The following is a 27,107-nucleotide window of genomic DNA, read 5'->3' on the forward strand; positions in this document are numbered from 1 at the left end:
CTCTTGCAAAATACCCGCACAGAAACGCGAATAAAACTGATGCGGTGATGATACTCGCACACAATTTTTGTTCAGTACCATTAATGATCGAATAATGCTTTCCATTTGCATAATTTATAGTGCACCCTCCACAGGAGCTCGTGACTCGACGTAGAATTCCTGTTGGTGATCGATCTACCTTGAAAGTGCAACAGCCAGGCGCGGCACCGGTAGAGCACTCGGGGGTATTGCCAAACTATGACAAATGACATACCCAGGCACCCTTGTGTACACTGTACGGGAGCCGTAAACATAATCAACGAACAGCCTCATCCAACAACAACAAGCCTCGTCGGACCATTGGCTGCATGTCCGGACCAATCCGCAAGCCACGTCGGCTGGACTGACGTAATATTCTCTCTCATTTCGTACTGGGTGACGCTCTCATTTTCGACCGCGTAATACGGAGGTCAAATTCCATGGCTCTGATCGTGATCCATTTCTCTCCAGCTTATGATGTGATTGCGGTATTCTCACGACCTTTTCACGCGATTTCCCGCGTCTCCAGTTCTGTGGCGGCCTGATGGCTCCTAAGTACCAGTGGCAGGGGACCCACCACAATAAGCATGGGAATATTGGAGGAACGTGGGAATCAAACGGGTATGAAATTAGTGCGCGCTATTTTACGATGCACATTACGCTGATTGTATCCCGAATTAGGCGCATTTTTAATGGAAATTTAACATCGATTTAAATGCGGTTGTTGGCATTTACTGATGCTATGATACAAGACACTTAAAAGCACATATGGCGTTATAAGTGTTATATATGTATATAACACCTATAACGGTAAATATGTGTTTCCAAGGCACTTAAAAGCAGATATGCTGGCATCCTTGCGTCTACGAAACGCTTTGAAATAACCAGCGACTGAACGTACCCACAGCCAGATGCGGTTTTAGCAATGGATTTTAAAAAGAAAGAACAAATAGAAGAACAGGAAAGCAAATCAAACAATGTACGGTCACAGACCGACAAAAAAAGAAGAAGAGGACTCTGCCACGACTTTTCGCAGCCTACACGGAACATGCCCGGAAAGTCAATATTTGGAAGGAGAGCGAGAAAAAAATAACGGCAGGTACAAAGAATGGTTGCGCCTACCTTTACCTACTTCCCAAACAAACGTAACTGTGGATAGCACTTCCTTGGGCAGACTTATGCGTCCGAGCACAACTTTTTCTCCCATTTCTGTCAGCTCAAGTTGACACATATTTTGTCAACCAATTATATGACGCAGCGTAGGCAAAACACCAATTCGGCGCCGTTTCTGGGATGAAGAACCAAAGTTTGGTGCGGGACATGGTGTAACCACGTCTCTGAGCTTAGATCTTCAAGCTGACATCTGGGGCAACAGTCTTCCCTAATGATGGTATTTTGAATGGGAGAACGCGAAAAACGTTCACTACCCAGGCAAAACTGGAGGGGACAAAATCCAAGTTTAAGAATACTGGGGGGGGGGGGCATGTCCCCCAGCACCTACAACGGCTACACCTCTGTGTCGCGGTTCAGGTCCATCATTCCGAATAGCTGCGCAGGATCGACCCTCCTGGAATAGCGATCCTCAGGTCCAGGATCCCGGCCCTCGTCCAAATCTGTCTGGCATACGCTTCACCTGAATCCGAATCGGACACGTGATTTGGCGGTGTCCTGTATACTCAAATACCAGAGATACCATCTCAAAGCCATCGGCATACCATTTGGCATGCAAACACAAACCGAAATTTACACTGTGAATGAGCTTAGAGTTGCCTTTAGATGCTAAAGGGCCCTGAAGACGTTTGAAGGCTTGCGTAATTTTTAAGATATTGTTTATCTGTGACGTCACCATTTCCGTGAAGAATGTGAAATCAGTAGTTCCTGGAGTGAAATTAAGCAGGGCCATGGATGCCTATTTTTCTGCATATGACGATTCGATTATGAGGCATCAATGGGAGGCTACTTGCACCCCAGGCCATGGCGGGTGAAAGACGAATACCCCAAGCGCTGTCGGGCCAAAGCATCCGAAGGGTAGTCGATCTTGACCGCGCCATATCCGCCTGCCACTGCCCCGTCAGAGTATTTCCAGCTCGATCCGGACATGCCGTGCAAAGGCAAACCCACATCTGTGGATATCGACCGCCGATTTCATCGCTTTCAATAGAAAGACGGAGGGAGCCACTTCTCCACTCAATCCAAAAACTAGCATCGTATGTCTCACATGCACTTCAAACGAATGCAGCACGCGTTTTTCAGTCGGAAGTTACCTCCATACATTCTGTGGTGCACAGGCAAACGTTTCGACCGGAACGTGGCAAACGTGGTTTTGGCTCGCACGGCAGGGCCCGGCTACCGCCGCGACCACTAAGTGGTCCCGCAATACTGCGTGCCGCCACCCGGCCATAAAAACCGCGACCGACTCATGTATCGCCGACGCCACCGCCGTCACTCAAAACGCCGTCTTTTGGTTCTCACGGGTTACGTCATGAGGTATGGGAGGGGCCGGGCATTTCCGGCCAACTGCTGAGGGCACGGGAGAATGTTGTCGCTCGTTGCTGCTGATGTCACGCAGGCAGCGGCCCGTCAGATGACGACCGGACAGCACGAGGGGCGGGTGCGCCAGACGGACGCCACACCCGCCTCCCGGCTGAGGGACACTAAGCGGCGGCTGATGCAGGCCCTGCTCCAGACCGGTGCTGGGAGGGAGTCTTATTCCGACCGTTTCCGTTCATGTCTGCCGATTGAAACGGAATCCAAGCTATAAATACTGGGATGAATGCCCTTGTCCAAATCGCATAAATGCGCCCATGTTCTTCAGACATTAGTCCAAGCATGTATCTGAGGCGCAATTTATTCCATAGTGCCTAGACAAGTTACTAACCACATTAGGCGCCCCACAATAAATTTTGGTCGCGAATGGTGCTCGCCTGTAGCCACGCGTGCTACCTCTAAAACAAATCGTATTGTCAGAACAAGTGAAAATTAACACACAAGTTAATGTCCAGACATGACCTGCTCGCAAACCGAAAAGCAACAACCGAATGAATCTGGGCCACCATTCGGCGCCGTCCAACCGCAGCCGGCGTTCGCCCACGTCAGTCAGCAGTGCCGCCGTGTATAACGTTGGAGCACGTCCACCTGCGATATCACGGACGTGGTGCGCCGCCGCAGCTCGCCAGTTAGCGATAACGCCGTGTATAACTTAGAGCACGTCCACCTGCGATATCACGGACGTGGTGCGCCGCCGCAGCTCGCCAGTCAGCGGTAACGCCGTGTGTAACGTTAGAGCACGTCCACCTGCGATATCACGGACGTGAGGCGCCGCCGCAGCTCGCCAGTCGCGGTAACGCCGTGTACAATATTAGAGCACGTCCACCTGCGATATCACGGACGTGGTGCGCCGCCGCAGCTCGCCAGTCATCGGTAACGCCGTGTATAACGTTAGAGCACGTCCACCTGCGATATCCCGGGCGTAAGGCGCCGCCGCATCTCGCCGTCAGCGGTAACAACGTGCATAACGTTAGAGCACGTCCACCTGCGATATCACGGACGTGAGGCGCAGTCGGCGCTCGCCCAAGTCAGTCAGCGGTAACGCCGTGTATAATGTCAGAGCACGTCCACCTGCGATATCACGGACGAGCGGCGCAGCCGCTGCCGCAGCGCGGCGCCGCCGTCCACTGATGCGGGTCATGCATGCGAAGTGCCGCGCGGCCCTCTGATTATGCCAGTTTGCAGTCGGCAGCTGCCAGGCGTCGGTGGCACTGGCGTGTCTGACGCCGGCGGCCACGTCCGCGCCGGCAGACGGCACGTGAGACGAGAACGACCCGTCACTCATGGTCCGCAAGTCTGGCAGACGACCATCGGCACAAGCTACAGGTGGAGGCAGCGAGTATTGGCGGTGGCGATGGGCCGCCGGAACACCCCGTTGCTCCCGTGCGGGTACAAGTTGGAACCATCGTACATAGGAGCACGAGCAGGTACTACGAGCAAGGATCCTTTTCAGGATAAATTCGTCTTAGTTTAAGAGAGACTCGGACCTTCCACAGAACGGCAAAGATTTCTTGTCAAGCGCGTGTTTGCGTATCATGTCAACAATAAGACCAACAGTCACCATGATTTCAGCGACGACTTACCCCGGCTTTCGGGCATTGTCCGTTGAGAACGGGACCGGAGATGTACTCCATGTTTCGGTACTGCATCGATCCGTTGAAGCACATGTGGATGTTTTCGTTGAACTTTTGCTCGACCTCCTTCATGGAGAACACGCACACGCTGGACCGCTCCTGGGGCTCGTTAGTGAAGCCTTGACTAGGCGAGAAGGCCACCACCAGCACTCGGTCACGGTCCAGAACGCCGGCGTCCCAGGTCAGGTCCTGGCCGGCCTCGGCCACACGCGCCGCCTGAAGCAGGTTGTCACCACCACAGGTCAGCGTCATCTCCACGTAGCTGTCGTAGTTGGCGTCCGTGACGCAGGTGCGCACGATCCTGGACACGTAGCCCTGCTCCTGCTGGCCGGGCAGGTGGGAGCGTCTCTGTACCGTCAGGAAGTAGGCGTAGTCGCCCTCGTGGAAGCCGTACACGTACTCCACCAGAAAGTGGTCCCGGTACTTGACATCGATGGTCATCATGGAGTGTTTGTTGAAGGAGCGCTCAGCAAAATCCAGATCATGGAGGTTACGCGTGGAGATGGCCGGCACGTTGTTGCGGTAGTTGCCCACCAGTGTAAAGGTAGTGGCAACATACAACACGTTTGTGTTACCCCACGGGTTGTAGTGTTCCGGTCCGATGAAGGCTACCGTCGACGAGTTGGCGTCGTTGGCAGCTATGGCATGCGGCAGCTGTTGACTGGGCCGCGTTATGTTCGCCAGTTCGTACTTGACGCACGCTCCCTGCCGCACGGATCCGCAGGCCAGCAACGTCCTTGTCTCCTGGTCCACCACCAGCACTTTGTTCACGTTGTCTGTGGGCGCCGTCTCGACACCTTCAGCGCACCCGGAGGCGGGACACTGCGGACTGTCCTGCTGGGGTCCGGTGGCCACCTCCTGTAGTCGGGCCAGCGCTGGCGACAGCTGGTAGATCCGGTTGACCCCGGCCACATAGACCTGTCCCGAGCCCGGACTGACCCGCAGGTGGGTCAGTCGGCTGACCTCCCCGCTCAGGTCCACCTGGGTCACCACGGGGTCATCGCCTGAGGCGACCGACAGCGCCAGGAGCGCCACCAGCGGACGGAGGTGGAAATTCATCGCCAGGGAAGCGGAGGCCGCCAGTAGTTAGGTGCCAGCCGCACCATAGTCTGAAACCAAACAGAAGTGCACATCAGTCACCATTTAGCAGAGAAATGCAAATTCGCGCTGCTGTCCGATGTCATTTCACGCACCAGCCAATCATTTGCCATCTTACACGCCTTTGATTACCGCCAACGGCAGCCGGTGTTTTCTACGGCCGTAAAGTGCTTATTATCCCATGTCTAGACGGCCATAGAGATCCGCCGATAAGGCGCACCAATTTGCCCTGGGGTGGTGGTCTCCTCAAATGACAGGCTTCGCAGGCTAGCTGTCACAAACATGACGCACAGACATCGGCCACTGCTGGTTAGTGGCTGTCGCTTGTTTACGAATCAGACGAACAAAGACACTCCCACGCCGTCCGCGCGGTCACACAATTACGCCTGGCTTCTTCGGGAAGTTCGTGTGTCCCTTTCAGGCATGGCGTCAAACCCCAGCAGCGAAACGAAGGAGCCAGATGCGGTCGCCGAAAACTGTTTACCAGCAACTAGCCCTCACCACCAACTGTCGCTGGTGTGGCCAATACCGCTCACCATCAACTGTCGCTGGTGTGGCCACTACCGCTCATCACCAACTGTCGCTGGTGTGGTCACTACCGCCCATGACCAACTGTCGGTGGTGTGGCTTCTACCACTCACCACCAACCATCGATGGCGTTGGCGTTCATCATTTATAGTGTCTTGTCCATAACCGACCGCTGGTGCAACGTTCATGTGTTGTCCAGTCAGATTAAACCGATGTTTTGATGCTGTAGGTCTACCTCACCTTCTACGACAGAACCTGCCAATACCTGCCAATGGGAGCGTTTCGACAGTCGGTCTGCCGGCCACTGGCGTGTGGAATGTTCTGTGAGCATGTCTGTCTCAGGCCCTGAAGTCATCAAGAGCACTCTTGATGCTCGGGTGTTGAATGTTCTGTGGGGATGTCTGTCTCAGGCCCTGAAGTCATCAAGAGCTCTCTGGACGCTCAGGTGTTGAGTGTTCTGTGGGGATGTCTGTCTCAGGCCCTGAAGTCATCAAGAGCACTCTGGACGCTCAGGTGTTGAGTGTTCTGTGGGGATGTCTGTCTCAGGCCCTGAAGTCATCAAGAGCACTCTTGATGCTCAGGTGTTGAGTGTTCTGTGGGGATGTCTGTCTCAGGCCCTGAAGTCATCAAGAGCTCTCTGGACGCTCAGGTGTTGGTCAGCACGGAAAATACGTGTGAGACGGCATTTCGCGGCTCGCGCCGATTGCTATAAGGGCTATGAAAAACAGCGCGAAAACAAAGCAATTGTTTCGATTTGGTCGGAACATCCACATTGCGTAGACATTTACAGTCTCGGATATTTTGCTTCGCGATGTTCCCGGTAGTCAAAAGACTATGTAGCTGCCGAATGGCACATTTGTACACGAGGAACGGCAGCATATCGCACATGCGTCTATGTGCCAGTCTGTGAGGTCATTGTAATGCAGAATAGATTGAGCCAATCTTGTTGATGTGCCACGACTCCATAAAATAACCAGAAGCCATAAGCTAAGTGCAGCCCCGAAAACATGAGAGAACATGACACAAGTTCGAAAATCAAAACTTATAAATACCAGCCATTCAGGATGGCATCTCTACCCGACCGACACTGACTCGGTCTCCGTTTCTTTGACACAAGGTGTCTTCAACATTTGTTGGCGTGCATTGAAAGCTTGTGATTCCAAGCGCCAGCCGTTTAGGTGTTTATAAAACAAAATCAAAGGGGCACAAACGCCCCCACCCCCACGAAGCCAACCGACTCCCCTTTCTCCTACCAGCAAATGGTGAGCTGTTGCATCCCATCTCAACAAAGGCACGCACTTGGTCAACGAACACTGAACAGCGCACAGCTGCAACGGTTTTCAATTAAGTAAATCCCACTGAACAGCTTTGCCCTGGCGAGCTATTTCTGATTCTCACTAGACAAGCATGAAGAGCGCACGAATACATTAGGATGCGTCCTGATCTCCCGGACTGATTCGACCTCGAGCCGCCCAGGCCCCTTGGATGATAATTAGATACCAGTGTAATTGGAGGGCGGGGTGGTACATTGATCATGTCCGTTGAAGGAGGCTCCATACGTTGGATAGAAGATGGTCCGCTTTAGCGCAGTCTGGTCCAACAGCTCTAATTATCCGGCCACTTGAAACCGGCAGAAGAGCCCTTGCCGTGATGTTTTATGCATAAAACCACCGACAGTCCGGAGTTATCTGATGCCGAAAAACCTCAGCGCGAACGAAAACTGCGGGTACGAGCCAGACAAGACAGGGCTGACAATGAGGCGGTCCAAAATGTCAGCCTTGCGGCGCGTTGCCGCCGCAAGAAGAGACATGCGAAACGCGGTTTGCCAGCCATCACCAATAACCGACAGGATGTGCTACGAACTTCAAGGGAACATGGAAGACGTTAAGAGGCTTTTCTAGCTAGTTTTTTATCAATATAACCCAAGGTACGACGAGTGGACCCAACTTTTCCGCGCTATCTGGCAAACAATACCGCCGACCTGCAAAGCGGCCAGATAGTGTGGTCGATCAAAGCTGGAGTCACTTAACAAAAAGTTATTTACACAACATGAAATACAGTAAATAAACTGACCACGTTTCGTCACAAGCCACGTGGGTAGGCGGTCTGTTATCACCTCTGCGCGGCCAAGGTCTGACCTTGAATCAGCGCTCTCAGGTCACCGCGACGAGGCACCATATGTCGCACCGCGCCGGCGCAATCACCAATAACGTGCGTCAACCGGCGCCATGACAAAGCCACGGCGACGTTGAACGCTTCACGCCTCTCACGAGCCCGCCCTCGCCCATGGGAAACGCCCGATTTTTAGCGGTGCTAGCCGGGATAGGCGTGAAGCCATAGCCGTTCAGTCGCCGCTCAAAATGTCCGCAGGCGCCGTGACGCCGCTGGAGAGGAGGCACGCGACGACTGCGGCGCGGCGACCGATTGACGCGTGCCGCCAGCTATCCGGGACATCGGTCCCCACGGAAAAAAGCTCCACGGCGTCCGACAATGGTGAAGCGGGACGGCACGGCGCGAGGCCTGGCAGGCCAGTCACGTACTGTGACGCGCATATTTTGTGTTTTTCTCACGGTCGGAGGAATGGGGTCCAAGAGTGCTGGACGGTACGGAGGCCTCTGGGACGGGGTTGGGGCTGAAACCCGTTTCCCGGTCAAACAGCACGCGTCATTTGCTATCAGTACGTGCAGCATGGAACAAAGGGCGACGATTTATCGAAACGATAGATGATCTGCATGACGCGGTTACACTGTCGCGCTAACAGAAGTGCGTAGGCGGATAACAGAAGTACGTGGTAACGCAAGCATAAGCAAGATCCTCCGCTACATGTAGGCGCGGCTGTAACAGCCGCGCAGCATGACGTCAGTCCTACAGCAAGCGCGTGGTTCGTGGTCGACCTCCCTCGGTTCCGGGCTCGCTTGCCGCCCGGTGGCGGGACGTCGCTCAGAAGGCGGCTGGTGCCAAGGGGCAGGACCGGCCGGCGGCCATGTCAGCACCATCTCGGGCCGTGTTTAAACGGCCGACGGATCGGCCGCCCCGATCTTATCCGGGCCGGCTCTGTTTATCCGCCGTGTGTCGGGCATAATCCCGGCTCGGGTGCCCTGTTTGTTATTGTAGGCGCTGCCCGGCGCTGGGAAGAGCGGGGCAGAGGCGCCTGTTATCGGGCCGGCGGACTGTGCGGGACCGCCGACCGATTACGGCGGGTCGCGGCGCGCGAAGGGAAGCCATTGGCGACGGCGAGCACGAGGAGGCCAGGCCGGCCCTGACGACGACAGCGCCGACGACCGGTCCGTCGGGACCGAACGGCGCCGCCGCGATTGGATTGGAGTCGATTCAGATCAAATGAAGGAAATGGAAAATTGGACGCCTCTGAGACGGGTCGACGGAATGTCAGGTCTCCGATAAAGACAATAGATGTAGTATAAGACTCTGAGGCGTTGAGTGCTGTAACATATCATTCTTGGATCAACTAAATGAGAAAAAAGTATATTTTAGGCATCCACCAGACCACTCTACGCCGGACAGCCGCCGCAGCACCCAAGGGTGAAGCATCGGGTGCATTGGGAGGATACTGGATTGGAGACTCGAATCTTCGTGGCATTTTGGAACTTTCGTGCGGCCTTTATGACTGTTGGGAACAGATCTACTAAGATTCAAATGTACTGTTGCACTTTGAAAACTGCGAGTCGTAACTACACCAATTATTCCTTTCAGCGGTGGTGTGTTGCTACGTTTCACTGCAGAGTTGATATCAAGCTTTTGTGAGAAAAATAATAAAAGGCAATGGTCTCTCGGCCCCAATTCTTTTGCGTAAGCTGTAACAAGACAGTTTGTCATGACCCCCTTAGCTTTCCGCTTGGTGATAGGGAAGACCCCAGCGCCTACAGAACAGAGGAAACCTCCCGTGGTTCACCTCCGCGCCGCTGCCGCCCCTGTGGCGCCACTGTCGACACGGCCGAGCTCGTCCGCCGCCGCTCGAGGCAGGCGGCGCGGACTCCCGCCGGGACTCAGCGGCCACCGGCCAGGCCACCGGGCCGGCCCGGCCGCCCAGCCCACACGGCTGACAGCTGGCTTGCGAGCGGAAACAGCATGGCGCCTCTTTCCGCAGAATCAAGCGACGTGGTGGTGGCCATGAGACGGATCTAGTACTCTCGAACGTGTTGCTGGCGTGTTTATTTTCGCCGGACATGGACACTGCTTTTGCTGCCGATGAGGGGTGTTAGTTTTTTGACTGGATGGGGCCTCAGACGGTAAGGTTAACTTAACTTCCCACAAAAGCTCATTATTTCCTGCTTTTCGGCCGCTGAATTGCGCTCAAATGTCAAGGGTGAATTCCCAAGATTAGCCAGCGCACGCTTAACTCGGTTTTCATTTGAAACTTGTGCCCATCCCACCCATTCCCTCATTGTAAAATCCTGCGTGCGCCTTTGCTTAGCAATACGTACATCGGGTTAGGTACGAAGTAGTTGATAGGAGATACAAACCAATTTTCTGTGGGTGAAACTACCGTTCATAGATGGCAAGCTATGCAAACAGGTGATTGCGACCAACTACCTTTTACTTAAGAGCTACGCATTGCATATTGCAGTGCATTTTTTGGCACAATCCAGGTGCTGTTGCGTGAAAAAACCTGGCAGCTGTTGCACGTTAACCTAATATGTATACGAGTTGGAATGAAAAACCTGTAGGGTGGTACATTATGAACACAGGATACTTACAGGCTACTGTGTGGTATAACATTAACATAACACTAATAGTGGCGTCTGCATAAAGGCGCCTAGTGCATGAACATTTTAAGGAGAGGATGTCTCGGGCACCCCGAGAGAATATAGGTGACACCCCTCGTGCCGAACAGTAATGCCGATCGTAGTGAGTTCTTGTCGAAGAGCTAAGAGCGTGCGTGGGGATCTCAGTGAACTCACTACTGCTTCTTTCCACCCCCTCATCAAATGTGAATTGGCAGGAGCGAATCACACCAGCCGCGCATAAAGCCTCGACGGCGGTCGAGCACCCCTGACCTCTCACCCGATCGCGCTAATGGGAAGGTATCGGCGTCGGCGGGCGGGCCGGCGGCCGCGGCCCACTCCGGCGCTAACAAATGGACGGGATGGGCGGCGGCCGGAGGCGCGGCGCGCCCCTGACCTTCATGGCCTGGGAACGGCCGCGTCGCGCCGACCGGACCGCCGCTGACAGACGCGCGCTCCGGCTGTCTCGGCCCGCTGGACGGCCGGTGTCCGGTCACCGGCCGGCCGGCTCCGCTCAAATGGAGCGGCGCCGGACCGCGCGGCGCCTTCGGGTCTGCCGGCGGCGGACGGCCGGAGCGCCAGTGTGGCGCGCCTCAGCGCGGACGGACGCGATCGCCTCACAGCGCAGCGTTGGAGCATTCGGAGGACGGGTCAGTTGTCAGCGCACGGACCAGCGGTGAATTTTTAACGCGGACGTGTGGCTATGAGCGGAGGGCGAATGGTAATTCCCAAGGGCTGCGCTGGGACGAATGGTGGACGTTTATACCAGCAGCTCCCTGGAGCTCCCTGGTATCCTCTGGAGCTCCCTGGTGTCCTCAGACCCTGGTGTCCTGTTACGGGGCCGGGCTCCTGGCCGGCCACGTTACGCTGTGACGAGCCAGCATCAGAGCACTTAACGGATTAAATTTTCAGGATCCAGTCGAGTCCAGCTCGGCTAGTCTAGATCCAATCCGCCGGCCGATCCGCGCTTAAATTTGGCAAACGAATCCGTGTCAATTCGCTCCACATTTAATGCCTTTTTATAATATTAACAGCAAATGTTGTTCGTCTGAGTATCTAACCTTTATGTCGATTGCTAATTTCGATTGGAAAAATGTGTGATAAGTTGTCATAAAACGGTGGGTGCTAAGGTACTTAACGCAGCTGCAATGCAATTTTGCACGAAGATCAGAAAAAAACAAGGCTTGTCATATTACTAACCATATCGCAATAATTAACCACCAGTTCACAAGCACCACCTCATCGCAGGGGCAAAGTCGCATCCGGATTCAACAACCAAAGGCATGATCACATTATCGATCATTTCCAGACTCCAGCTTAGGTGCAACACACCTACACTCGCCGCCAGACAGTTTCAGCGGCATCCAGTTCACAAGTATACGACGACTCCCATTGAGCACGACTTCTGAAAAACTTACACGACCATTTCACCTCATACCTGAAAGTTCAGGTGTATATCCGTTCCCGGACACCCCAATTGATGAAACAACCTAAACTGCGGTCGTGATTTCCTGCTAGATTACCGGCTGCGTCAAAGTTGCAATCCACGCGCGCGACTGGTCGCTGGTAAGTAGGTGCCTGCGGAGCTTTCATCCAGGAGAATGGGACAGTCGCGTCGTTTTTGAACCTCATTCCTGAAATGTCAGATGCTACAAAATCTCTCTTTGTTCCTCATACTCGAAAGGGTGCGATAACTGCTTTATTTGTAATCGTGCATCGCAAAGTGGCATCAGGCCTCGGTTGAGCAGTCAAAAACCAACTTTGTCATGTATACTGACAATGATACGTCACTTTGCATCTTTTTTTTTGTTTTCAGCACGCTAAGGGGGGTAGCATAAATAATTTAATAGATGACGCAGCGTTTAAGTCAGGGTTTAGAACGTCTCACGGGCGCCGCGAGTGCTTCTGAACCAGATAAATAAAGAAAATTATCGCATGTTCACAAAACGTGATGCGAGAGTTCGGCACATGTCGTCCGTCATCCGATATCTCCCATGACCGCTGGCGCTTTGACATCTCTTCTATAAATTAGCCACTCTCCAAGGGCTCTGGTGATCGCGCAGGGTACTGCAAATTGTAGCAAATATTCATTCCAGGCATGAGTGGTCAATTTTAGGTAGCATGGTCACTCCGTATTTTTACTCTGACGTGTAATGCTACCTACTGAAGTTAAAGATTGTTTTTGGGGATCATGGGATTGTTTAAGGCAGCTCTGTAATAAGGTATGCTATAAGGTCAAGAGACCTTTTTAGTTGCCTTGAAAGAATGAGAGCTTGAGTCTTCAATAACAACCTTTCTGAGTGTCACTCATTGATTGCAACTTGAAAATGTTACTTGATGATCAGAAAATCTGTTTGTGGAACATATGGCTGCGTTATGTGCTATTTAGCCTGCTTATGCATTGCTTGAAACTGAAAGTGCTGCATTGTACTGATTAAAAGTTTCTTTTCTGAGTTGATGTCTTTACTAAGCACTTCAGGGACTACCTAGTTATAATTTCCATTTCATTGTCCCGCAATCCGGTTAATCCGCGTGACCTGTCATATTTGAAAATGCTGTCCAGTCCTACTACGTTTTGGTGGAAATTTTTCACTCGGTCCTATCAAACCTGTGCATGGATCCACGGCAGAATATATGGAGAGAGAAGAGAGAGAGAGAGAGAGAGAGAGAGAGAGAGAGAGAGAGGAGAGAGAGAGAGAGAGAGAGAGAGAGAGAGAGAGAGAAGAGAGAGAGAGAGAGAGAGGAGAGAGAGAGAGGCGCATTCAACTGACGCGCGGCTATCTGCCACTGTCGCTCACGCGGGGTTAAATGCTAACAGGTGTCGTGTGTCACCCTCCCGGCATGCTCACATCATTCTCGCGGGAACCACTGGTTACCAGACACCACATGCAGTTAATCACGACCGACTGGCATGTGTCATGTTCTAATGCCCCTCACGCTGAGACGGCCGACTGACAAGCGCCGTGTGTCAGCGTTCCCTGCGGGGAAAGGTTGACAGACGCGTGTCACGTGTCAGCATGAGTCGCGTCAATCGCTGATGGCCGCCCCGAACTCGCTGCGCAGCGGGCGGACAGTCAGCATGCGCCATTGCGTCATGCGCCAGGCCGTGTGGGCCTGCGCGACGGCCGCGCAGCCACCGCAGTCTTAACGTAGAAATGCGGGTAAGGCGTATTTTCACGTGAGCGCGCGCATCTTGCACCAAATCAGTGTCACGCATTGCTGACCGAGTGGGCGGGGCTTTGTCCCTCTTTGGGAGGATCTTTGCTCCATAGCTGTTGCATTTTCCCTCTGGACGTTTGTTGATTGTTTATCATTATACGTATTAAGCATGTAATTAGATACACATGCATTTTTGTTATATATATATATAGCAACATAGAAGACAAAGTATAACAAGACATAGCATTCTGATTGGAAACCTGACCCCCATCCGAAAAGGATTGCAGGAAGGCCCCTGGCTGACTAGCTTCAGTCGTTGGCCTACTGGAGCCGGCCAGAAATGAGAGGAACTGCATAAGAGCACCTCATCACCAGATCACGGTGATCACATCCGCCTATATGTGCGCCTTTTTCAAACATGGAGCGGCCATATTCGAAACCGAATCCGTCCCACACCTTTCCCGATTGCGCAACACGCCCATGCTGCCGGTAAATTTTGCAGCTGATCAACACAGTGCCTTCATACCTGCTGTAGATGGCTGCCTGTTGCCGAGAAAGCGACACTCCGTTCAGCGTCGCCGAGCGTGGGGTCCACTGGTCGGCGCTCAACGAGCTACTGCACCGCTTCGATTCGCCTATCTCCAGCGCCAAACCGATCAGCACCCTCGTTTTTCTCGGGTAACTTCCGAAGTTATCGCTCTGTGCTGTGGCTATTTTCGGGAATGGGCTTTCGAGAGGCGTCCAATTTGTACAAAAGCCCTCGGCAAAGTCGGCCTGAAAATAACAACAACTCCACTCGCTTCCAGTGCAATGAAAATCCGTGTTAGCGACTGTTCCCTGGTTGCTCTTCTAACCAACAGTCTGAGCACGAACTTAGTTTCAACCCTTTCCCCTCGGAGGGATTCCAGGTCATGTGGGAGCTTGCCATCTCACAGCAGGCCTACGAAATCTGCCTGTCTCACACAATCTGCCTCACATCCGATACTGCACGTTGGTAGGCATTAATGAGCTAGAACAGGAATGTCTTTATGCATCTTCTTTTTTAATTGCAATGTGGCCGCAAAAGCATGAATTTACAAAACAATTAGGTTTACCACATGAAAGGTGCGCAAATTCACGAAAACAGAACAGGAATAATGCCTCGTTCACCATTTCGACCTCACGACCCAAGAGAAACACTCCCGTGATCTGCCTTTGCCAACAGATCCTCACCAAATCTATCAACAACGTTTAGTTCCGTTGGAAACCAGTAATCCAGCATATGTGTGCCTGCTCAAATATTGAAATTTCTCACGAGAAAGGCATCTAATATCCTCAAGATTACAAATAATTTCAATGTACGTCATGAATTCACCTGGCGTGATGTTTTTATTATTATTATTATATTAGGTAATTCGCCAGTTCATCGAACTTTGAGTCCTTTCCGTGGAAAGCTTATCAAACAGAAGGTGGGCTGAAGCGTGATTCGGCAACCCATTCTGTATGTAAGTCGTATGGAAGGACTTGAGCTCAAGAGTCAGCGGGCCCCTGAAAGTGCGCTCCATAACGGACACTATAGGCCTCGCCACAAATCAACGATTTCCATGAATAATTTGACTTATCTCCGGATCAGAATTTTGATTTGGGCCGGTCCGCAGAAGATAAGGGCTGTATCTCATTCCTGAGAAATGCCAGCCCACCCAATGCGCCGCGGTGCTGCCCTGCTGACCAGCAGCCGCCAGCCAACCACTATACCGGAATTGAATCTGGAATGTTTATGATATGGGCGTCAGACATGCTAGTGGTAAGTGATGGCGTCTCCCTCCGATGTGCCGGGGCGCAACGCATCATCGCCTGCGGAGCACACCGAATCACGGGCTGAAAGGAGCGAGCACACCGATGACCCCACCGACCCGAGGTCCGGAGAGGCTCCGCCCGGAAGCTGGCTAACAGAGCGCATATTAAAGCTGAGCATCACAGGAAGCAGTCCGGCGACACGTCCATGTCGAGGTTGCCGCAGAATCGTGGCAGTGGTCCGTAGGGGTACGGTAGTGGAATCTAAGAACCGGACGTGGGCGCTGTTCACATCTGGGACGAGCACGGAGACGCTGGCGGAAGATGAGACACATAGAGACGCTGGTCGGATATGAGACGCGCACAGAGACGCTGGAGCGATCTGAGACGCACAGAGACGCTGGAGCGATCTGAGACGCACGGAGACGCTGGCGGGATCTGAGACGCGCACAGAGACGCTGGTGGGATATGAGACGTACACGGAGACGCCGGTGAGATCTGAGACGCACACGGCGACGCTGAGCCGGCGAGTGCTCCCATCGACCAGACGTCTTCGCCGACGACACCTGACGCACTGCGGGGTAGGTTGAGCCCCTATTAACAGACAGCCGAGATCTTCTTTCGTTGACCTGCAGCGGCGCGCTTGGGGCAGGATAATGGCAAAAGGTGTAGACGGCGTAAACCTGGGCAGCTACGACGATGAATATTTCAAACAAAAACGGCCCTCGCGGTATACATTGCTCCCTTTTTCAACAGACACCGATATCAGCCCCGTCATTCTTCCTACAGCGTTTCTCGTTCTCGCCGTGTTTATTTCTCTGTATATCCTGCCCAAGTTTATTTCGACAGGCGAAGTCATGCCGACGGGACCCCTGGCTACCGAGACGCTCCCGCCTGGCGTCAGACCGCAGCAACAACACCGAAAGCCGGGATCCATGGGTCGAGGGTGCGTTGTTGACGTACCAGCCCCATGGTGGCGGGGGGGAGGGGGGAGGAGGGGTTTAACGGTGGCCCCCAGGGACGATGGCATGTTAATGTCGGTCATGGGGTCCGGGTGGGCCGCGAATCTATCACTCGCTATTCAATTAGAAACTACTATGTCGGTCCGCGCGGAGAGCCGCGGCTGACTGTTTCCAACGAGCCTGCTCGTACCTCGGCCGGGCATAATAATGGTCCCTTCGAATGAATAATGACGGTGTTTGTCGGCGCCGGGGGCCTGGATTTTACGCATATTAGACGGAGATACCGGCATGGCCACTAATGTGACCTCACCCAGACATCATGATAACCAGATCACCTCCACAGCTCCGGCGCCGGCGCCACATGCTGTGCCAAGCTGATGGCAGTCCAGGTTTATTTCGGATAGCTGGCGGCGGCTGAGAGAGGCACCCCTCCCTCAACTTGCCGCCGAAGTGAGCCGCCGAAGCGAGCCACCGTTCCTTCTGAATTCGCATACGTCGATACAACTTTGCAAGCTCATAGCCAGCAATAACAGGGAACGCAAAAATAATGACAATGCGTACTTGCCCAGCGTGCTCCACGCATCTACGCGAAAAACAAATAAACAAACAAAAACAATGGCATTCTCCCCGATTCGATCTGGTTCTCTTTCGACTCCTGTCCCACAAGTCACCTCTGCTGCCTAACGCAGACACCACGTGTCAGCAGGGCAGCACGGCCTGCTCTCAGCCGGGGCAGTATGGCCGGCTCCCAGCCAGGGCGGCACGGCCGGCTCTCAGCCAGGTGAGCGCGGCGGCTCTCCAGCGGGCCAGCTATCCGTCACCATCTCCACGCGGCGGCGCTCTGCCGCGCTAGTCGGCCATTCATCCCGGTCCGGCCCAGCTGGCGGCGGTCGCAGGCCACAGGTGCCTGCCGTCTCGGGCCGGCCGCCGCCGCCGCCGCCGCGCGCCAGCAGCACGCGGCAGCGCCCGGCGCCGCCGCCGGCCGGGCCATTGTGCGCCGTCCGATCTGTCGGCCGGCACCTGCTGAGGGGCCGCGCCCGCCGCCGGCCCGCATCGATCGCCATTCAATGACATGATGGATATCTGGTGGTGATGGACGACGCAGAGATGATTTATGCACGGTATTCAAACGGGGCGTCGCGCCGCGGAGAGGCGCAGCGCGGCCCTGGGAAAAACGGCCGTCCGGGTGGGAGGTGCCCAGTTTTTACGGAGCGTGTCCGGCACACATCTCGGTCCAGTTCTAATCGGCCAGTGCCGGCTGTTGGTGCTGTCCGGCGAGCGATGGGAAGCAGATATGCCCTTTCGCCTCGGCGCCGGGAGCATGAGAGCCGTGTAATTACCCCCCCCCCCCCCTATCCCGACGCCCCCTTCCGGTGTCTTCCCACATTGCTGCAGTAGCCTACAGGGGGCAGTTTACAGCACAGTTAGACAATTACTCGGCCGAGCGGCGCGTGGGAAAGAGGCGCACTTGCCGGTCGCAGGGCGATAGGATAAGTGGGTGCGGACCGACTGTCGCCTTCGGCCCCCCGGCGCTGCGTGGTCGAACGAGGACCAATCGCTGGCTGTCCGCAAACAACACCGTGTATCACGCGGCGGGCGCGGCGGCAGTTACAGCGGCACTTGTCGGCCAGTCAATTTGCAGGACGGTTCGGTAATTTCCCGGTCAATCTCGGTCCCATCCAGGGTTAATGCCGCCGGAGAGCCGCCCTGCGGGAGCAGGGACGAACGGTTCGCAGCCAGTGCTGAACCCGTTTGCTTTTTACGGTGACAACCTCGCTAGGTTCGCAGAATCACTTGGGCGCGGGCTTCCGCATCTCTGGGTTGGACATTTCCGCCCAAAACGGCTCACACATTTTCTGACAGCATCCAGCCTAAGCTGCTCAACCAGCACTGTGGGTTTGGAAAAAATAAAGGAAGAAGGGCACCGCTGAAATGAGGCCCAACTAGATTTACAAACGAACCCGCCCACGCCTCTCGCCACAATCAATGTGTTGGACCTAATCAGAGTTCTCTTTGAAGCTCCGTCGGTTGCCTTCTTTTCTCATCTGATTTTGATAAGATAAAGACGCGAGCGAAATAACTGCGGAATCCTAGTGGCAAACATCTAACAAAAGATATTCGGTGATTAACATTCCAACCATGTATATGGCAGACACAACTTGGAAGCTCAAAACGAACCCGTTGCGGCAAAAATGGCGTACATGGGGTATGGTACCGGATGTGACAAACATAGAAAAGGAGGAAACAACGCAACACATATGCAGCGCTTATAGCTGTATGGCTAAGAAAAGTGGGTTTGGGATCGGTAATGGTTGAACACAGTTGGAACAGTGCGAGCCGCCAGTAGGCGAGCACACGCTCCGGGCCGGATCTGGATCGGCCGGAACGCAGTGTTCTTCACACGTGGGTCCATGGCAGGCGGCCAGCGACCGGAGCGAGGTCAGGGAGGCCAGAAAGGGTCGAGGGTCCGGGCGTCAAGGAGCAGAATGACGAAAATAATGCACGTGAAGGGGAGGGAGGGAGGGAGGGGGGGAGAGAGAGAGAGAGAGAGACAGAGAGAGAAAGAGAGAGAGCGAGGGAGGGCAAGGGGAGAGAGCGTCAAAAAAGCATGTACCCAAAAATCATAAATTTATATACACATATATATATATATGTATGTACATATCAGCCATTGTTCAGTCTCTGCTGTGTATGCAATGGAGAAGGTTGTTATTGAAGTGAGAGTTCGCAGCTAAGCAATGTTTTAGTTACATGTCTGTGACACGTATGAATTTGTGAGGCTGGCCGTTTTTCAGTACATGTAGCATTATTTTATTATGAGAACCGCACTTATCTGGCTCCAACTACCAACCACCTTTGAGGTTTGAATGTTATTTTGTATTTACCAAAGACATAGATATGCATGCTGTGTAGGACATAAAAGGAATCCCATGAAACAAGGTAAGTGCAAGTTAAGTAATGTTTTTCAGGGTAGCGCTGTTATCATATTTCCTTGCTTTCAATGTCTGGGTCTTTACATTAGTTTTGAAGTTCCTTCTGAGAGCTATGAGGATGTTGTTCTGCTTTGGAGAAGTTGATGTCTTTGACGAAGATTACTGTGTGTTTTGGCCCCTCTGAGAATCTGAAGTTCCCTTGCAATGAGTCAGACTTCTGGGCCTTGAAGTAAATGCGATGTGATAACCTCAACAGCAACTGTTGCTTTGGAAAACTACTAAAACAAGCAATTAGCATGTTGAAGTTATGTACCAGCATATGTGCCAGGAATTGTAACAAAGAGTTTTCATTGCTAGTTTTGAAAAACTCAACTAAAACAATACATGACTTTGTGGCATTGTTATAGTTCTTGGCTCTGGAAAATAAATTATGGTGAAATTGTAAATATTTACCAGGAATAAAAACAATGGTTGCGGCCCTGTGCCTGCTTTCTTCCCAAAAATTGCTCCGCGGGAGGAAGCAGGTTTCCAAATCTGGTTACGGGGCGGGCGCGGGCTTTGCAAATATAAAAATGTTGTAGCACTAGTGTGAGAAGACCGGGGTGAGACAGGTAGACACGAGAGTGGCGGGAGGCCGAACAACACGCACGCAGAAATTAAACAAACGGGAAGAAAGGGGAAGTGCGATAAAAGCGGAGAGTGGGGAGGGAGGACAGGTAGACCGAACATGAGGAAGTCCGGAAACGAAGTGGGGCAAAGAAAAGGAAGACATAAAATATAAAGCTGAGCATGAAAAGACAAGGATATATACAGGGCCGCACGGGGCCCAAGAACAACAGCGCGCCGGCGTGATACATCGTGGCCATGTCTCACGAAGGCCGCCTTTGAAGTTGCCGCCGGCGGAAGTCATGACGTGCCCCGGGGCTGCCCCGCCCCTGACGGACAATCACATTTCAGACCGGAACCGTGCATGCATACGTACCTGCACGGGAGGCGTGCCACCTGACTCCTCCTAATGCATGCATGCTTGCACGCTTTGCCGCATGACTGGCGAAGAAAGAAGCGTAGCGTCCAGGACATTGCTAATTTACATTTAATCAGTGACTAGAGGAAGTGACTTGTCTTTGAGCGGCGACTTCGAACCCAGCATTTCTTTGCGGTAAGTCTGTCGAGGCTCGCAGTGCTGAAATGGAACTTTGGGCACGTCGAATGATCACTCTGCATAGTTAGCACGCAGCTCAGATAATTTTCAAATCGCAACGGGGTCGGTCCCCATTGGTGGATGTAATTTCTCTAAAATGGTCAGCCCTAACGCGCCGTGCCCCGCCGTCCCCGCTGGTGGTCGCGCTAACGCCCGTTAATGGTCGTTGGTGGACCGCGCTAACGAGGTACCGGTCATTTTTCAATGCCCTCGTGTTCCTTTCACCTGTCTCAACCCCCATGGTTCATGTGCCAGACCGCTACTGAAACTCATTAGGCGATGAATCCAGGCTTTCTGCCTCATGCGTTATATACTGAGTCTATCCAATGCATCTGTGCTACGGAAAGGCCACAGCAAACTTTTGCCCGAGGCTGTAGAGCAGCCCATCAGCCCCGACACACAAATATGATCTGGCATCCATCTGATTTACTGGCATCCTGTAATTGCTGCTGCTACTTTAAGCCATGCATGTCACTGATAGATATTGTTCTGGTAAATATTGTGAGTTATGTATTGGATGTCCGGACTTGCACGGATTTCGGAGCTACAGATCGTTGATGGCTTTGCCTCACAGTCCCCGAGACGGTGGTTGAGCGTTTCCTGGGAAGTTCTTGCCCGAGACCCCACGGGTTACCCATCGAAGACCCAACCGTATGCAGACGCATGTTCTACAGACGCGCCCCGCGAGTGTGAGTGGGAGTAAGATTAAGAGTGAAGCACCAGCACCAGCCGGCTGCGGTCAACTACCGATGCGGCGGGGAGCACCGCGGTCTCGCGCGGAGGGAGCCGCGGGGCGGTGAAAGGGCGCGCCGCGGTCTCGCGCGAGAGGAGCCGGGGGAGGTGGAGAGGGCCGTCTTCAGCGCTGCCGCATGAGTCACAGACAATGTGGGTAGTGCACAGGGGGTCACGGCCCCAGCACATGAACCGCGCTCGGCGGAGTCCAGCTATGGCCATGTAAAAACGAGAAAAAGACACTACATGCAAGGAAGTGATATGCGCTCTATTTGAACTTTGGATTAACTCTTACGGCTCTAGCTGGCTGGTCTGCAGCATCTGAATGGAGATAATCAAGCAAGTACGCAGATATAGGTGTAGACAGCGAGTTAATTGGATACGGAATAATCCAGTCTCCTTGTTTTAGGAATAATTAATGTTCATGCACACCTGATTGGTGCGGGTGCAGCTGGACTCGTAAATCGAGGATTTCGGTCTATATGCTCAACATGGGCACCCCCAGCAAGGTTATCGGACACTGAGATCCCTTCGCGTGGTCTGGTGCTACGAGCGTGGCGGATGCGGGGAGCACGGCAATCAATGCCCGGTCGGCGGCGGCTCCGAGCACCTCGACCCCATCCGGCCGCCTCTACGACCGGCAATCACCGGAACAAGGACACCAGTTGAGCGTAAAACGGCCAGCCAACGAGCCAACTTGCCCAAATGGCCCGAGGCGGTGCCAGCGGCGGTGCCAGGCGCCTCAGGACCGGCCGGAGGAGGCCCGCGCTCCAGTCAACCTGGTCGAGCGAGGATGGCTCGAACGAGCGCTGCATCTGAGAGCGGGCGCGAGGAGAGCCGCGAGTCTCTCCGAGACACAGCCCCAGCAGAGCATCCACCTGACGTGCTAGAGTCGTGAGTGGGCGGTCACCAGCACGACAGCGCACGTGGGCCTGTTGGCTGTCAGAATGTCATGTGGCGACCCGCTTATCCACCGTATCGCATGCGTCATGACTCGCATTAGCCCGTAATGCCAAGCAGAGGGCAAAGAGTACCCCAGCGACTCTGAAACCAGGTATATGTCAGGCATTTATTGTTTATCATGTTCGCATTTATTGTTAATAGAACGCTTGTATCATTTATAAGTTATCACTGACAAGAAGACCTGCAGCCTTTCGCAAAGCTACCACGACGACGTAGACGCATATCTGGGCTTCCAGTTCTGACAGCATCCGCTGTTGTTCTGCCAGCTCCGTTTAAGTAGCCTTTGCATTGGCGGACCAACACCGAGAAAGACACTCTGAAACCGTAAAACGCAGCATGTATCACCGAGCTGGATCTGGAGGTCACGTGGTTCATAGGTAATGGATATGCAGTTATGAGACCGTGCGCTGAGCAGACGCTTCACTCAGATCGTCCTCCTCGAAGTCCGTCTCCCAACCAAATGCCTCATGCGAAGGGTGAAGCTTTCAATGCTTTCGGACATTCACTAAGAGGGCCAGTCGTGCTGCTTGGAACTATATCTGTCTTCTTGTCAATGACAGATGGCATCACGACATTTTCGCTTCATCGTCTCGCCTGGCCAGTGAACTTGATACTTGCACGGGTTCGTCTTCTGTATGACGTTGGGGATGTCACAACCCTGGATGGGTATTCTGCTTCGCCACGCTCACAATCACGTCAAATGTTTCATTACCCGTGATATAAACTTTAGATTACTGCTAATGAGAAATGGTCCACAGCACCGCGTCAGCTCCATGCGAAAACGAGCGCAGCTTCCGCGCGCATGGTGACGGGGGAGTTACCGCATGCCCGGGTTTGAGCTTCTTCCTATGGCAGCGGCATGACGAGCATGGTCAATGCGTCCCATGACTTCAAACACTGCACCCCCGTCCGGGGGCGGGAGAATGGCAAACATATTAGCCGGGTTAGTTAGACTCCGTTCCGTCGTCCGAGACCACCGGAACATGCCTCGCCTCGGTGGGAGCAGGGCTTCGGGACCGACCAATCCGAATTTAACCTGATTAATATGCACCTCGTGGAGCCGGCATACTCCGGCCTCGGAACGCCCCGCCGACATGCGAGGGGCGAGGGCTCTAATGACTCGGAGTCACGCTCTGCCGTGATTGAAGACGGCGCGATCTTGGAAACAACAGGCGCAGGCAGAGGGTCGCCCAGCGGGTGCTGCGCTCCCGCGGTCAGGCACCTGCACGCTTTCAATACCGAGGGCGCAGGGGGGCTGAAGTACATTGACGCCGACGTCGTAATAGCGATATGTCGTCGGCGTCCGCTGGAGGTGCCGGTTAGCAGCTCACTGCATGGTGAAGTTCGTCACCTCGACGATGACGATTAGGCTATCGATAAAGTCTATACAAAGCCATCGATCTCCGAGTTGGTGGTGGTATTGAATATCTAGTGGAGATAGAAGCTGATGTGTTGTGCAATAAACCAGCATCAGCTATCTGAATGAAGAATGTGGTCCTTGAGTAGCACTGTGATTTCAGTTGTTTAATTTTGTTCCCCTTCTAAATCAACCGTCGTTCTTAAACCATGATTCATTAGCAGTCAACACGGGTTGTTAACGAAGGTTTTACTCATTTCTTCTAGTCCAGCAAACACCAGTTTGTATCACGCTTAATTACATAAAATATCCCCCTAATTCATCGGACGTCTATCACGTGGGCCAATGGGGCCCTTTCCACATCCATATCGCAATCAACAGACTTCAGAAATAGCGGGATAAACTTTATCAGGACCAAAAACAAATAATCTTCAAATCTGTACATTCATCGCACATATTACAATGCATCGCGGAATCACAGCGCGCTGAGCAGTAGCAAGCAAGTACACCTCAACAAGCAGCATTGCCACACCATGTCATTTGACATGCGACCAGGAGCGTGACATGGTTGTCGCACCAGCCTCGGGTCACTTCAGCCTTGTCCTCGGCCTTCAATTTCCTTCGCAGGCATTCAAGCTCGGTAAAAAATCAAATCCGTTGCGAAGTCCTGACTGGATTGGCGGCAAGGGACTTCAAGGCGGTAAGGCGGAAGGCGGTAAGACTTCATACTAAGTATCATCAAGAGATGAAGGGAAGCTTCACCCTCGACCTCGGGTTGTAATGGCCGATGTTGCGAGAGGTAATCGTTGTTTTAATTGAAATAATTGTATCATTATATTACATAGCTCACGCTAACAAACCTCACTAATGCAGATATAATACAATCGGAAATAAATTTACTTGGAGGCGCGCAAAACAGGGACAAACCGATCAAACGAGACAAGTCTCGACACGACCAGAAAAGCCAGCTTCGCGATCACCAAGCGTCTTTGCTTGGCGTATTTTGAGTTGGAAGGCAACCTTTAAAGCGGTCGTCACTATCGCCAGCATTAACTGACATGTGTTGATAGTGCTGTTTGGATGATCGGACTCATTTGGATTCACATGGCAAAACAAAACTTTTACTTGGAGGCGGGCGAAAGGTCTTTCAGATGTCGTGACTCACAACCAATGCCTGCAAAGCAAACCCAGCCCGGATCGATCCAAATATTGCCGTGGCACGAAGCGCTTGCGTAGGTGTGAACGTACAGGTCGACCCGCGTGCACCGCAAACGTTGATCAGAAACCCACCAGCAATGAGCACCCGGCGCCAACTCACCTGAACGCAAACCAATCCCCCCTGTCGCCTCTCACTGCCCCCGCGCTCAGAGCCCTGACCGCGCGACGCGCCTGCACGTGCGCCGTCGGCACCAGTGGTTCACACGGCACGTGATCCCGCGCGCGCACGTGGCGCACCTCCCCTCTCCACGGTCGACTCCAGACTGGCGGGCCGGCCGGCGCACGGGCGGCCGGCACCCGGCGGCCGCCGGCCAGCCGCTAAAGCTCATGCACCGCGGCCACCAGACGTTAAGCGCGACCGTAATGACATTGGGAGGCCGGCACGCCGCCGTGAACCGATTGAAATATGACAGGCAAATAGAGGATAAATGCAGAGTGCTCAGGTGGCTTCCTGTTCGCTGTTATTTGGTTTCGGAAATTTGAGAGACTGGTCTGCATTCATCCAGTTATGTTGTGGTCGGTTGTTGTGGTCTGGATATGTCATCATAAATTTGCCTATAAATTGCGCTGTTGGTCACATTCACTGTCACGGTCGCTGCTCAAAAACTAGCGCCTCATGCTTTGCTAAACGAAAATAGAACATGTCGTGGAGGCAGGGCAATATGGCAGCCATGGCCTGTGATACAAAGATAGATCGCTTTCATATTCTCACGCGGTAAGTCCGTCACAAGACAGTGCTATCATATCATTACATACCTGATACAAAGATAGATCGCTTCCATATTCTCACACGGTAAATCCATCACATAACAGTACTATCATATCATTGATAATAACAATGTAAAGATGCCTTATTCGATTGACGCATGCCACGACCGCAGGAACGAAAATGTAGCCTAGCACTTTTTGGTTACCGTAACCCCCACAAAGTTCAGAACTGCCAAACCGAACGCTGCTGGAGCATCAGTTTTCTTTTCTGTTCTCACTGCTTCCAACTGTTTGGCCTCGTGGAAATACCTGTTGGCTCCCCACAGCGCCCGGCCGCGTGCAGTCATACTGACAAATACAGAGGCGCATTCTGTGCTGTAGAAAGCGGTCCTGCACTGCCTTTGCTGTTTTCTGACAGCCGTGTTTCCACATCGGCTTTTTCCTCTGCTTCTCTTGCTTATCTTGCTCCTTTTTGTCTCTTTGTCCCGTTGCTTCCAGTTAACTTTTACTTGCTTCTCTCCGTGTGCCCACGTAAGGCACAAGTCCATAGAGTTGAGGGTGTCTTCTGGGATGCATGTTGCGCCCGCTCACCGCACTTGGACTGTCTCTGAAGATTCGAATAACAAAGGTGCGTCGCCGTATAGAAAACCGACACGGTACGAAGACGAAACATTTTCGTCGAAACATAAATGCTGAGCGATTTTCTCCGTAGTTAACCACACCGAGTTTCTGGAAACTGCTGGCATTACGACCACGCACACTTCAGAATCAGCATAAAGCAGGAGCCTAGCATAGCGTCCTACATCTCCGGCCATCTTAAAGGTCGCTGCATTAATGCCGTCGGCAGAGCAATGCGCATGGTTTCTGCCGATTTGGAAGTGATTGTGTCGGCTAAGCCTACGCTACCTTAACAAGTGGCCCCTCGCGGCGTGCACCGAAGTCATCCATTATTCAGACACCGAGGAACAGTGGCGCACCATTTGCCGGGATTTAAATCAATATTCAAACATGGGTGCCAGAGAGCAAGTCCATCTTCGTCGCGGGACTGTCGCCACTGTCGATCTGCCAACACCGTCTCTGTCGGCGTGGCGCTCTCGTCGCTCCTAATAAAACGCACCGTATACGGGCACCATGGCGGCGAGTTCGAAAGGCAGCCGTCGCCTCGCAATGGCCAGCTTTTCCAAACATGGCCAACGGTGTGTTTGAAGGATGGCCGCGAAAGACGGCGTGACAAGCGCGTGTGCCGAATCCCCTTGCTCTCTGAGGTCGAGCCGGTCGTCTGAACGCTCAGCTATGGTCTTTCGATTAATCCTGGCACCGTACAGGACGGTGGCCGCAAGCCGCTGCTGGGGGCACGGTTGAACCACCGGGAGGCACGGCTTTTTGTGCCGGCGTTTTGGGATCCACGCCGAAATTGTGTGGCCTTCAGGGGTGGGCGTAGCTAATTATGGGCATGTGGGGAGGAGGAATAACCGGATTACGGGGGGCCTGGCTAAAGATTGTTTAATGGTCCGCAGGCATTTGCCTCTAACCA

The 27,107-nt window shown here is 53.3% G+C and overlaps 2 protein-coding genes across 2 annotated transcripts in view; both read right to left on the reverse strand.

The window, feature by feature from the left end:
• Positions 1-4,258, reverse strand: part of LOC119091788 (plexin-B-like) — a 42,716-nt gene extending 38,458 nt beyond the window's left edge. Inside the window, exon 1 of the mRNA XM_037214660.1 lies at positions 4,149-4,258. The gene's annotated coding sequence lies outside the window, so the exon portion shown is untranslated. The remainder of the gene's footprint in view (positions 1-4,148) is intronic.
• On the reverse strand, positions 4,179-25,113 carry LOC119091786 (plexin-B; the record flags this gene model as incomplete). The annotated part of the gene is given in 2 exon segments (XM_037214657.1): positions 4,179-5,308; positions 24,966-25,113. A coding segment is annotated over 1 exon segment (1,080 nt), but the record flags the coding sequence as incomplete, so codon positions are not given.
• Between the last annotated feature and the right edge of the window lie 1,994 nt (positions 25,114-27,107).

The sequence above is a fragment of the Pollicipes pollicipes genome, unplaced genomic scaffold (genome assembly GCF_011947565.3).
Source record: "Pollicipes pollicipes isolate AB1234 unplaced genomic scaffold, Ppol_2.1 Scaffold_3447;HRSCAF=4054_pilon_pilon_pilon, whole genome shotgun sequence".
Lineage (NCBI taxonomy): Eukaryota > Metazoa > Arthropoda > Thecostraca > Pollicipedomorpha > Pollicipedidae > Pollicipes > Pollicipes pollicipes.